This window comes from Myotis brandtii, unplaced genomic scaffold, assembly GCF_000412655.1.
Source record: "Myotis brandtii unplaced genomic scaffold, ASM41265v1 scaffold486, whole genome shotgun sequence".
Taxonomy (NCBI): Eukaryota; Metazoa; Chordata; class Mammalia; order Chiroptera; family Vespertilionidae; genus Myotis; species Myotis brandtii.
The window spans coordinates 351239-365088 of NW_005368569.1; the positions used below are offsets into that span (position 1 = coordinate 351239).

General features: G+C 51.3%; 1 protein-coding gene across 1 annotated transcript in view; it reads right to left on the reverse strand.

Annotated features, from left to right (window-relative positions):
- The window catches only part of TK2 (thymidine kinase 2, mitochondrial), a 22202-nt gene extending 9106 nt beyond the window's left edge, over positions 1–13096 (reverse strand). The window contains exons 1-5 of the mRNA XM_014547865.1: positions 13024–13096; positions 9005–9079; positions 7459–7512; positions 4761–4850; positions 2685–2758 (exon numbers count right to left, since the gene is read on the reverse strand). Of these exons, the coding sequence (XP_014403351.1) occupies positions 2685–2758; positions 4761–4844 (158 nt within the window). The 5' untranslated portion in view covers positions 4845–4850; positions 7459–7512; positions 9005–9079; positions 13024–13096. The remainder of the gene's footprint in view (positions 1–2684; positions 2759–4760; positions 4851–7458; positions 7513–9004; positions 9080–13023) is intronic.
- Positions 13097–13850: the final 754 nt, after the last annotated feature.

Genomic DNA, 13850 nt, shown 5'->3' on the forward strand with positions numbered 1-13850 from the left:
CTCACTTGTTTGAGACCCAAAAGGCAAGACCACCCTTCAAGAAATCCTGCTTTGTTGGAGGCAGAATTCCAATTTGTGGGCTTTTCTGGGCACCTGAGCCTGCAACCAATGCCGACTGTAAGGCCTGGTTCCCCTCCCCGCCCGCCCCCCGATTCTAAGCCAAGGCTGCAAGAGCTTCTGAGAAAGAGAAAAAGATCAGCCCCAATGCCAAAGGGGCAGTGGCCACTAGCCTCCTGCCTTGTGAAAGGACTGTCCCCACACAAGCTCCCAGGCGGGAACCAAAACATCCTCTCCCAGGTCCAGGCAGAGGATCCAGCCAAACCCAGTTCCCAGCCCCGTCTGGACTAGGCTCAACGCGAAAGCAATCTGTTTGGGGGACTGACACCTCTCAGAACATCTGCTTTCTCAGTCACGCATCACTGCATGGCCCGCTGCCTCGGGAGAAGCGAGAGGTGGGAGGAGGGTGACTGAAGAAAGCCCACGGCCTAGTCTTCCTTCACCTGTCACTTTAGTCCGGCTACAAGCACTTTTCGCTTTGCCTCCAAAAAGAAAACCTCTGGCTGCCCGATCCTGAGCTGGGAATGAACTCAGAGACCCTGAAACAAAGGTAACGCAACAAAACCCCCCAACCAAAACCTGAGGCAACACATGTGGAATGAAGAGCAGGCAGGCAGGAACCCGGGGAAGCCCGGCCCCCGAACGCCCAGCCCAAAGACAGCCTCACCTGCAGGCTGGGCTCCTGCTTTCAGGACTAAAGGCCAAGAGGCAGCCCCAGGGACAAAACTCCGGAGGAAAAGGACCAAGCGTGGGGACAAGGGTTCCTTGAAGGCCACCTGGCTGCCGGTTCCTCTGAGGCCCTGCCCCTCCAAGTGTGACCCCAACCAGCAGGATGGTGGCTGCCCGGCTCTCGGGCCCCACCCTGGACGAGGAAGCAGCGCCTGCACGTTGACCTGAGGCACGGTGATCTATGGGCAATGCCACTGTAAGGCCTGGCTCCCCTGACCCAGCACTTTGGGGGCTCCAATAGGCCCAATGCTCTGGCCTTATTAACGAGAGGAATCTAGATACCCCCCCACACACAAACTTCCTCATGGCTGCTGCCCCTCACAGAAGGTGCATGACAGCTCCCCCAGCCAATCAGGAAGGGGCACTGCTTTCCAATCCCATCTCAGCTCCTGATCTGCCAAACAGGGCGGCCAAGGGGAAGGACAGGTGAAGACGACAATGAGCTCCTGCCCAGGGTCCCTGCTCTGCCCCTTGACCACTCCGGAGGGTGCCAAGGGGAAGGACAGGTGAAGACGACAATGTAGCTCCTGCCCAGGGTCCCTGCTCTGCCCCTTGACCACTGGGAAGACAGATAAGCTGGCCCAGTTCCCAAGTGAGTCCCTGCACTGGGAACGTGCTTCTCAGTGCTGCGCCCTCGTTCTCTGCCTCCCGAACTTGGGGACTCTGGAGTGTGAGGCTAAAGGTGGGGGTACTCCAAGCCACATGCTAAGCAGGATGTTTGTTACAGATACAAACCAAAGAGCATGTTATGGGCTAGAAGGCAAAATCCAATGACTTTCTAACATAAAGAGGAAATGTCACAGAAATGTCCGGTTTGTTAGCAGCCTGCTTGGGGCCACAGGGGCTGGGAGGACAAGTGGGGAGCTGGCAGCCTGCGTGATCTTTCCTCTGCCCTTAGAGGACTCAGGGAAAGGGCTTGAGGAGCACAACCTTCTCACACCTCCCTGGAACCACAGTGGTGGGTGGCCTGGCCCGCCACGGTGCACGGTGCTCCCAGCAGCCCCTGGAGCACTTGAGCCCACACCCCGACCCACAGCCTCTGGCTTCATCAAGTGAGACCAGAACTGGTCTTGATTGAGGTTCCAACAAGGTCTGCAGAGGAATCCATGCCCTCTGGGGGCCGTATGAGCTTGAAAGCATAAGATTCCAAGAACAGAAATAAGGACACTGTACATTTCTCCCATGGTTCTTTGTCCCAGGGAAATCCTAATCACAGATGCCAGGCTTCCTGGGAGGGGCAGCGGGGAATGAAATTACCAGGGCAGGAAAGCAGCCCAAAAAGATTAAACACTACAGCCTTTCCCTACCTTCCCCACAAATATCATGCACATTGTGCTGGACTGACTGTTCTAGGCGCTCCAAATCTTCACCTCCCTATATCCTCCCACTTTGCCACATAACCCACAAAGGCCCTCCCACCTCTCAGACTGGGTCAGCTGTGTGACCAGCTCTGACCAACGGGATGTTAGCAAATGTGAAGCTAGGGCCTGGAAAAGCAATCGTGCATGTCAGCTGGCGCTGCTGCCTTCTGCCATCACCATGAGGAGTGAATGCCCAGGCTAGCTTGCTGGTCCCAGGAGGAGGACAAGAGGCAAGAGAAAGAGAGATGAGTCACCTCCTCACCGTTCCCAGAGCTATCCTAGACCAGCCATTCCCCAGACATATCAGGGAGTCCGGTCAAGGTCAGCAGAGCCGCCTGGCCGACCACCCTACATGACTGAGGAGTCAGTGTAGACAGCTGCCTGCCACTGAGGTTTTGTGGTTGTTTGTTACACAGCATTACTATGGCAATAGGTAGCTGATACAACACAGTAGGTACTCAACTACCATTTGGGTAAACAAGTTACAATTTCATTTTGAACAAATTAATATAATACCAACAGTGCAAACTATGATACCTTCTATACAGGTTTTCTACAAAAATGTATCTTGCGCTGTGAATCGACCGCTCCATTAATCGTACAGGTGACGTCTAAAATAAAACAAAAAGTGATTCACTAAGGCAGGCAAAGAGGAGGAGGTCAGGAAGGCTTGAAGCATGCCTGTGCTCCCCCTGACTGTGCTCTATGCTGAATACAAGAATCGAGAAGCTCACACAGGCCCAGCTGTGTTCCTCCCTCAGCCTGCACCCTCCCCAGACCTGGAAGCTCGGTGGCCAGAGCAGCAGTGCTGGGGCCAGGGCTCGTCAGCAGCAGCCTCCTGCATAGGAGTGGAGAGCCTCGCGGGATGGTGGGTTTAGGGAAGTGCAGCAGTTCAGCAAAGCGGTGTCGAGTGCAAAGTGTGGTGATTACCACGGACCTAAACAGGGTGCCTTTGCTTACGCAGAGGCATCTGAATGCCTGAGGCAGGGCCCAGGGAGGGGTCCAGGTGACATTGGGGGACTCTGCCATCAGTGCTCCAGGGTCTGGCTTTCTGGAGCCCCACAGGCTGTGAGCCCTGCCAACTGCTCCCCTTTCTCTCAGGCTGTGTGGAGGCCACTGCAGCCTTTGGAAACAGGGAAGGACTGTGCCCAGCAGGAAGGAGGACGCACTGACTCCGCCCATCTGTGCAGGTTGCTCACACTGTCCACAGATGACCCTTCCCTTTGTCCACAGTGCCCCACAGGGAAGCAGGAAGAGCCCTTACCCTGGACACCAAGTGGGCAAACACTGCTGTCACTCAGCATGGTACGCATGCACCCACAGCACCCATGGGACCTGAGCCAGCAGATCAGGGTGAGATTCAAAACCATGACCCAGGAATTTCCTAACCCTCTCTCCCTGTGCATCTATCTGTCCATTGTCTTCCCTTCTATTTTCCCACTCTCTCCTTCCTTATCACTCTCCACAACCCATCTTCTGCTAGCTCCCCACACATCCATCTCTCTTTCTGTTCATCTTATGGGTCTCCTCCATGGGATGTCCCGTTATACTCAGGTATGATAGATACTTTTCAGGTTTGCAAGTGACTACCCGCTCAGGAAAAGTAGGGTGAGCACAGGGCAAAGTGCCAACCTCAGATCCTCTAACCGCATCATTTAGACAAACATTTGGGGGGATAGAAATTCAAATCGCTCTGCTCATTATCTACACGGACTTGTAGAAGATTGACAGCTATGGTTGCAAGTGCCCAACCCTTGATCAAACCACCCAAGTAGCTGCATCAGTGTAACTGGCTGTAGGGATCACTTCCTCTTTTTTTTTTTTTTTTTTAGGGTAGGGGCGGGCGATGAGGGAGGGGGATAAGTGGGTGCCGGAGACGGGCGGGAGCTAGTAGGGTCGGGATGGGAGAAAACCTGGTGTAGGGGTCACTTCTTGGAGAGCCCCCGCGGCCGGCCGGCCTTTTAGGTTGCACTTGCAGTTCTGAACCACAGGTGCCAATCGGGATCTCCCCAGCCAGCCTTTCTCCTAAGAGACTCTGCCCTCTTCACATCCCCGCTGATGGAAGAGGCCCGAGGAGCCGGTTTGTGCTCCATGACTTTCCCAACACCTGACTGGCCCGGGGCTGGACCCCTGACCTAGCTGAGCCAATCAGATTTTTTTCTCTCAAGAATTGTGAAGTTTAGAGAGAGGTTCTCAAACATGCAAACAAAGCGTGCATTAAAATCACCCGGGGAGCTTGATAAAACACAGATTGCTGGGCCTCATCTCCAGAATTTCTCATTTGACAGGTCCAGGATGGGGCCAGAAAATGTGCCTTTCTAACAAGTCCTGGTCCAGGGCCACACTTTGAGAGGAACTGAGTTAAAAGGTGGTGAGCCCAGTCATGGTTGGGTCATGAAGACTCAGGCTCACAGTGGTGTCATAGCAACTTCTTGACTAGCTGAGGCTGCTGGGGCAGGGGGCAGGCAGAGACCTCGGCCCAAGACAGAGAAGGCTGAGCAGCGCTGAAGGCCCAGGAGTGAGGCCTCCTTGCGAGGGCCCCCTTCCTGACAATCACAGAGCCCTCATCGGAAGACAATGTTACGAAGGCTGAACCCAAGCGTCTGAAGGTACCTGCGGACAAGTGCGCTGGTCCAGCATGGTGAGCTGCACGTATGTCTGCAGCGTGAGGCCCCATCGACAGGCATCACGGTACATCAGACCCTGCAGAAGGGAGAACGCAGCAACTTACCTCAACGTGCTCTATCTATGGGACTCTGGTCATTCTGGTCACCGATAGCCATCTCGTAATACCTACGTGGGCTGAAGTGGGGCCAGACATAAACCCAGAGTGGACAGAGACAGACACTGGAGTACTTATAAGACAGCCCAGCAACAGCAGTAACGGGAGCCTATAGAAAGTCCCCAGGGAACATCCATTCAGTCACTCAACAATGTTCACTGAGCCCCTGGAGTCTGTTCTCCATCCAGCAGCCAACGTGAGCTTCTTAAACCTAAACCAGGTCTTGTCATTCCCCTGCTCAGGACCTTCCAGGGACTTCCCACTGAATTCCGAATGAAACCCGAAGCCCTTACCAAGGCCCACAGAGCCCCAGACAACCACTTCCATCTTCTCGCGTCTCCTACGATTCTTCCTCTGGCTCAGGAACTTCCAGGCACACGAGCCTCCCTAGTGTCACCAGGATACCGAGCACATTCCCACCTCGGGGCCTCTGCACCTGCCATGCCCTGTCTGAATGCACTTCCTCCAGGCATGTGCGTTGCTCACTCCCCCACTCTGTTTAGGTCTCTGCTCAAATGTCACCTAAGCAGAGACGCCGTCCCCAGCTCTCCTGTGTGAAACAGAAGCCCCACCCCATCACACTCTTTTGCCTGTAGATACAAAACACTTCATGCTCCATATGCCACTTACTAATAGTCTTACTCTTCCACGTTTTTTATTTTCTTTCTTGGCGTTAACTAATAAAACTCCATCTCTGTATTCAGAACTGCAGGCTTCTATGAACCAGGAGGTCACCGTTTGGTTCCCCGGTCAGGACACATGGCTAGGTTGCAAGCTTGATCCCCAGTAGGGGGCATGCAGGAGGCGGCCAATCAATCATTCTCTTTCATCACTGATCTCTCTCTCTCTCTCTCTCTCTCTCTCTTTCTCTCTCTCTCTCTCTCTTCCTCTCTCAAATCAATAGAAATCTATTTTTAAATAAAAAAGAAAGAAAACTACAGGCTCCTAACTTCGGGTAAAAGAAAATCTCAGAAAGGTTGGGAGAAGCACTCCCTCTACCTTCTACATTAGAAAGCCAATTCAGATAGTGATGGACTGAGACTTTTCACTAAACTACCAATCTTGACCTTCCCCCCCCCCCGGAGTGGAAACTTATGCAAAAATATCTAATTCTGTTATATTTGTTATTACAAAACTGTCATTTGAAATGCTCTTTGAACCAAGGATACTCCGAGCTCTGAGCCTGGGACTGTGCCCTATAAACTATCACCATAATCCCTCAAGTCTGCAACGCTAGCTGTCTCAATAACCCAGCCCTGGATGCTCCCGGTTTCCTACAGAATGAGAATGTTTCTGAGGCTTTCCTGTGAGGCCCAGAGAGAAAGACTGGCCTTCTGTCTCCTCCCACATGCACAGAGGTGAAAGGTCTGTTCATGTCTCTGGGATCCTTTATTCAAAGACTCTGAGAGTTTCTGCCTTATTTAAATAATATCCTTTTACCTGCTTTAGATTTCTTCATAGCTCCAATCACTACCTGCCATATCATTCATTTAACTGTCTTCTGCCTCCCAAACCAGAATATTAGGGCCAGGAGAGCAGGCGCAGGCAACAACTAGTGGTTGAATGAATAACAGAAGAAGCACCTACTAAGTGCTCAGCAGTGTGCTATGTTCTAGCAAACAACAGTGAGCCAAATGAGACACAGTCCCTGCCCTGTGGAACTCAAGAGTCTAAGAACCACACCAGGAGAGTCCACTGTGTTGCTAGAAATGAGGGGACCCTAGAGGCTCCCTCTAGTCCCAGGTTCAAACCTAGGTCTATCATTTACCAGTGTGAGACCTTGGCAACATATTTCAGTTACAGTTTCCTTGCCTGAACAAAGAAGGGGGTCATCCCTACATCAGGGGGCAGGCTCCCAGACCAGCAGCCCTTTGATAAGCTCCCTCTTACAGGACAAGACTCCAGCCTTCACGTGCACGCAGCCAGAGCAGAGCCTTCTGAAGGGGGAAGGAGAACAAGGGGCACAAGCACACTAGAGCCCCTGCTTGCTAGGTCCACCCTTGGGAAAGCCGACAGGAAGCCGCAGGGTGAGCCTGAGGCAGCCCCTGGGCATTGCTAAGCGCAAATCCAAATCAGAGGTTTACCAAGGAAACTGGTTACTTAGAGAGGATGGGTCCTGGGGAGGCCAGGCCTGAGAAGACCTGGTTTCTAATGGGTTTCTTCCAGGAGAGGGTGGGAGGAGAAGGAGCAGCAGGAGGCAGACACCCCGGGAACCAAGGCTGACACCTGAGATCGTCTGGGATCACTGACAGGAGGTCGCTGGGCTCTGCACCTGCCCAGCCCAGTCTCCAAGATCCCTGACCTCAGAACACCTTCATGCGGCCACGGCCACTTTCCATTGTCTCCTCCTTCTCCGCCCCCAGCCCAGCTAAGAGCGTGGGGAATGCGCCTCAGAACACCTACATGCGGCCCATTTCTCCGCCCCCAGCCCAGCTAAGAGCGTGGGGAATGCCTGGGCAGGGGGCGGGCTCAGGCACTGACAGTCACTCAAGAGGAAGCTGGTGGTTCACGCGGAAACAGCACACTCACCAGAGGATTGTGGCCACGGACATCTCTCCACTTGTGCACAGGCTCCGGAATCACCTGCAGGGAAAGGAAACATCAAAGGGCTGCTGCTCCTCTGAGCTGAGCTCTGTGAAATGAAAGCTGGTAAGTGTTGTGGTGGAGGGGAGGGAGAAAATGAAGGTGTGGGCATCCAGGTTGAGCTAAAATAGTTGAGCAACCCTCTGTGCGAGGCCATAACTCCATCTAAACATGGCTTCCTCAGGTGACTTCCAGAAATGGCTCGAGACAACACTATCCATCCCTGCATACAAGGGTAGGCACATGGCACCTCTGGCTGCCCTGGAGCTCCCTAAGGGCCAGGGAGGTTCTCTCAATCCCTCCTCTGGGTGCTCCATCCCAGCCCTCACTGCCGGCGTGTCCGGCTGGCAGAGGCGAGAGAAGCTACTTCAGGCGCCTCTGGCTTCAAATCGAAGCCCAACTTCCAGCTTGGAAACTCTCCTGGGACCTTGGCCACTTGCTCTGCCTCCATTTCCTCCCTCTGATCTCTGCACTGAGCACAGTGACCGCTAAGAATCTTGTTTCTTCATAGGTCAACGCCCAATCACTGAGCCACACAGGCTGGGCAAACCCTGTTTTAATAGAAGTAAAAACAGAAAAGGAAAGAAGGAAAGCAAATGACCCTGAAGTTTAAAAATTATAGGGTCTGCGGAAAAAAAAAGCCATACACAGAAGATTACAGCACTAAAATCTACAAGGAAAAAGGGTCATGTCAGGTCAGGGTCTTGGTGTAGAGATTATTCTTAGTGACTGGGCTGTAAATAAACTAGAAATTGTGTTAGCTGGCTATGCATGGTAGTACTCCCTGCATGCTCAGACGTACACTGTAACATCCCAGCCACGCTCAATAGTTTGCCTTCTTTCACATGTAAACGCTTCCTAACCAGACTGTGGGGAGCTCTGTCCCTGCACGGTCCAATACCGTGGCCATGAGCCAATGTAGCTATTAAAAAGTTGGAATGGGTCCAGCCGGTGTGGCTCAGCAGTTGAGCGTCAATCCAGGAACCAAGAGGTCACTGGTTCGATTCCTGGTCAGGGCACACGCCCAGGTTGAGGCTCAGTCCTCAGTAGGGGGCGTGCAGGAGGCAGCCGATCGATGATGCTCCTCTATTGATGTTTCTATCCCTCTATCCCTCTCCCTTCCTCTCTCTAAAAATCAATAAAAACATATTTAAAAAAGAAAAAGTTGGAATGGGACTAGTTCAAATTGAGATATGCTGGAAATATAAAATACATTCCAGACTTCAAAGACTTAGTATGAAAGACAGAATGCAAAATAGCTCATTGATGATTTTTATACTGATTACCTGTTGGAGTGATAACATCTGGAATGTATAATGTTAAATAAAATATTCTTTTGGGGTTGTTGTTTTTTTAGCAAGGCTATTAGGAAGTTTACATTCTACATGTGGCTTGCGTTTGTGGCTCGCATTATATTTCTACTGGGCAGGGCTGGTCCACACCCCCTATGAATTACTCCGTCAAGCTTAGGAACCTGCTGTGGAGGCCGTACCTCGATGTCTGTTGTGTTGGCGAAGAACTCCAGGCACGTCGTCTTCCCGCTGGCTATATTGCCCTCAACACAGATCTGGCAAAAGACAAATGCATGTTAGAACCCGAAATCAAGCCCCTGGGGGAATATCGGGAAGAATCTCTACAGAGGGGCTCAGGTAAACAGTATAACTGGTTTAGTCCAAGACTTGAAAGTGTACACAAAACTCCCTCCGCAGGAAACCCCCAAGGCCCCAGTTAGTAATAAACAAACTGAGCCTCCCCTTCTGGGGCAGGCTCCGGGCCCACCGCTGGGGGCCACCAGACCACTGCCCTCCAGGACAGACCCGCCCTTATGTCAACCCCTGGACCATACACAACCTGCCCCCTGCTACCCTAGCTCGGCCCTTCCCTAGCTCAACCCCTCAGACTATTAGATTTTAGGCCTAAATGTGCTGCCTTCTTAACCTCTGATGGCTTTGGGATTAGAAAGCATGTATATGTTATCTAGAGCCTAACTGGCTGCTTCGTGCAGGAACATGTGCTCAGTCATGGACTGGCAGGCAGGAGCCGCTGGGGACTTCGGTTCCCGCAGGTCACAAGAGGAAACGGGAAGTCCCGCCTACGGAAGAAGACACACTGGCCCTTGAGAACATCCCGGGGGCACAGCCAGTGAAGGACCCATCCTGCTGCACAATGACCTTTACACTCGGCTGGAGGCACCCAGAGAAATGTGGGCCACGTCAGTGACTTGCCCAAGGTCCCAGGCCTAGCAGGGGAAAGAGCTGGAACTCACACCCAGGCCTGGCGGACCCCTTCTCATGACCCCCATCGAGTCTCAGTCACACCCGACATAAAACATGGGGCATAATTTGCCCCACCTCCTGTGAAAACGCTCTCAGTCAGCAAAGGTTTCCCCCTGCCGTGATCCTAAAATGTACCCAGGAGAGCTGGGTAATCACACTTCCCTCAGATGCCAGGCCACCCTCCAATCCCAGCTCCCTGCCAGCTCCCTCCTTTGGAAGGGGAAACCATAAAATGAACCCAAAGGGGTGCGCAAAAGAGCGATTCCATTAGGGCACTAGTGGATTTGATTTTTCATTGTGCTTTTTCTTTTGTTTGTTAATCGAGGTTATTTTTTCGATGGATTTTTAGAGAGAGTGGAAGGGAGAGAAAAACATCCATGTGAGACAAACACGTCATTTGGCTGCCTCCTGCATGCAACCCCAACCGGGGCCAGGGATTGAACCTGCAACCCAGGGATGTGCCATTGACTGGGAATCCAATCCACAGCCCTCTGCTGCACAGGCTGACGCTCTAACCACTGAGCACACCAGCCAGAGCTTGTTGTTCTTTAAAGGAAACTTTTCTTCTTCCTAAATATTTAAAAAGAGCCCAACTAAACATCACTCTACACAGACATTGTTTCTTTCTACAAAGAACATGTTGTTCAGATGAAACCTTCTTCTGAAAATACTTGTTCTAACTCCCACCATGAAATCCTAAAAGTTGGTAAATCTAAGGCCGTCGATTAATGACAGAGCAAGCAAGGCATGAAGAATCCCACAAAGTTCCCCTGTCACCGAGAAAGAAAGAGGAACCAAGCAAAGGAAGTGTTTAATTTTTCTTAAAAGTAGTATCTAAAAATACTATAGGAGAAGAGCATGCCCACTGAAGAAAATAGAAAAACTTCATAAAGGAGAAAACTTCATAAAGTCTATACTCCACTACTGAGAGACGAACATCATGGCATTTCAGCATGCTTCCGGCCTGGATTCGTTCCCCTGTCACTGAGGAAAGAAAGAGGAACCAAGCAAAGGAAGTCTTTCATTTTTCTTAAAAGTAGTATCTAAAAATATTATAGGACGAGAGCATGCCCATTGAAGAAAATAGAAAAACTTCATAAAGGAGAAAATACCGTCTACACTCCACTACTGAGAGATGAACATCATGGCATTTCAGCATGCTTCCGGCCTGGATTATTTTCTACACACATTTCTCATCTTTGAGTCTTTCAACTGCTCACTGAAGGCCTAGTATGTGCCAAGCACTGTGGACTCGGGAGCCGGTCCCAGCACCCACACAGCGGGCAGTGAGTGTGAGGATGGGAGGAACAGGAGATTAAAAGAGATTACAAGAAAAGATGTTCGCCATGCTGGGGGAGGATGTGGCCAGCCTGGCCCACCTCTCTGCCACGTGCCAAAGTTTACATGTTCCTTGTCAAAGTTCAACTTCCTGTGGTTACAATTAACACTGCGATGCACCACCTAGCCTAATTTTTCAATAACAACATTTAATCTTTCCTGAATAGAAGCTAAGCATTCTTGCAGTATGAGATACTGAGAACCAAAAGGAGAAAATAAAAATCACTCGTGATTCCAGAGATAACGGCCATTCCGATGTTTTATCAGAACCAAACTTTCCAGAGGCAAACAGGCTCGGGCTAGGGCTTCGAAGCCCCCACCGGAACCAAAAGACCCTGAGAAATAGGCGGTAAAAAGGAAACTTACCCAAATGTCCAACAACTGGTAGATAAAGTGTGGTACGTCCACACAATCGAATACTATTTGGCAATAAAAAGGAATGAAGTACTGATACATGCTACAACGTGGATGTGCCTCAAAACAAGCTAAGTGAAAGAAGCTGGATACAAAAGACTGAATGCTGTATGATTCCCTTTTATCAGAAACTAGTGAACCGGTACACGGATTCATGCACATTGAAAGGAAATTAATTTGAAGGTGGCCAGTAGGGCGGGACTGGGCAAGACAGGCCGGACATGCCCTGGAGCCAACCTCTCTCGGTCCCTCCCCAGCGTCTGCAGAGTGAGCAGGGTCTCTCCGGCAGCAGGTGGGGTCCCTCGGCCTGGCCTGCAGGGATCGGGCCCAAAACCGGCTTTCCGACATCCCCCTCCCCAACCCCCCCCAGGGGTCCCAGAGTGCGAGAGGGCACTCTGCAAAGTTACTATCATACAGGGTGTGGAATGCAAACTCAAGTGTGCAGTAAACCAGATTCGGGCCCACAAAGCCCCAGCAACAACATAACCCACGGCCGAAGGTGGAATCACGCAGCCCCACAAGGAATCGGGCTCCCTCCTCTCTGGTTTTGGGGTGCATCACCCAAGAACTGCTGCTGCCAAGTCACTGCAGCTCGGCAGCTCCTGCATTGAGTGTCTGCCCCCTGGTGGTCAGTGGGCATCATAGCGACCAGTCGGATGGTCGGACACTCAACATATTGGCCTTTTATACATAGAGATGTTCATGTGCTCGCTTCGGCAGCACATATACTATACATAGAGATGTTCAGAAAAGCAAATCCACAGAGAGGAAGTAGATTAGTGGTTGCCTGAAGCTGGGGAAGTGACTACGAATGGGCAGGAGGTTTCTTTTCCTAGGGATAGAAATATTCTAAAATTAGACTGTGGTGATGTTGCGAACTCTGTAAATTTACTAAAATTCACTGAATTGTACACATAAAATGGGTGAACTTGGGGGTATGTAAATTAAACTCACTAAAGCTGCGTTGCTGTGGGGTTGTGTGTGTGTGTGTGTGTGTGTGTTTTTAAGGAACCCTGTTTAATTTAACAGTCAAATAACTCTGGGAAGACTCCTTACCCCGCAAATTCTCTCTCCCTGTCATTCAAACCCACTGTTAACACTCCCCAATTTTCCCTTAACCAGACTGACACTTTCTGCAATAGTTTGCAATACTTCTTTCTGGGGGTTTTTTCCGATAGAAAGTGTATATGTTATTTCATTTGATCCCTACTTCATAGATTTTTATCCCTGGTGTTTTTCTTTTCATCTCTTACATCATGAGTACCTTTCCAGGTCATTAAATATTTTTCAAAAACACGATTCTGAATGGGTGACTAATATTTCATCATGTAAGCTGGGGAGGGAGTCTGAGGCCCAGGGATGGAGACAGACCTCCCTCCTATCCCTGGAGATCCTCTGGTATTTCTGTTTTTATACTATCCCTTCACTCCCCTCCTCAAAATGAATTATGTATATGGAGAGTGCACATAAGAGAGGGACTTACCACGGACTTTTTCTCTTTCTCATTTTCTTTATCTACAAAAGAAAGGAAATCTGTATTGAAGCGCAGTTTTCAATGATTCACTCTTCTTCGTCCTGATTAGCTAACCCACCACAAGAACAGAGCTGTTGACGCTTGCTCCCTGACCTAAAAATGTTTTCCGGGGACACCCGGGGCCTCCGTGGCTGCACAGAGGCAGACCCACTGCACGTGTCTACCTGTGTGCCTGGGCCCCAGCCGAGCCGGCGTTTTCCCTTGGTTATAACATCTGACCTTCCATTTCCCACACATTTCATCTCTCTGATCCTCACAAGCTGGTGCCCAGGGAGAACACAGAGCGGGCCCCCCTCGCACGCACAGGTAAGAGTTGGCCGTGGGGAGATGGGGGGTAATGTGGGGATAAGGACACAAATGTAATAACTTAATAAAAAAATTTTTTAAAAATTAAGTGCCGAGGACAGCTTAAAAAAAAAGAGTTGGCCGTGGCCATAGGTTTCCTGCCCAGGACTCGGGTTTCTCTTCTAGGCCCAGGGATGGCATCGCGCCCACCCCACCCCCCTCACAGGTGGTTCTGCGGAGCCACCCAACAGCCCGAGCCCAGGGACGAGGGACCGGCTGCTAGCAGCGCCCCCTGCTTTCGAGGGGGAGGGTCTCCACTCGTGGGGGGCTGTCTGTCTGCGACTCCCAGCCTCCGCCTCCCCCGCGGCCAGAGGAATCGGCCCAGGAGGTGGGGGGGGGGGGGGGGAGCAGCCTCCGCCATGGGGAGTGGGGTCCTTCCTGCCCTTTAGGGGGCTCCCCAACTCCGAACAAGAGAAAGCCCCGAGCCCCCC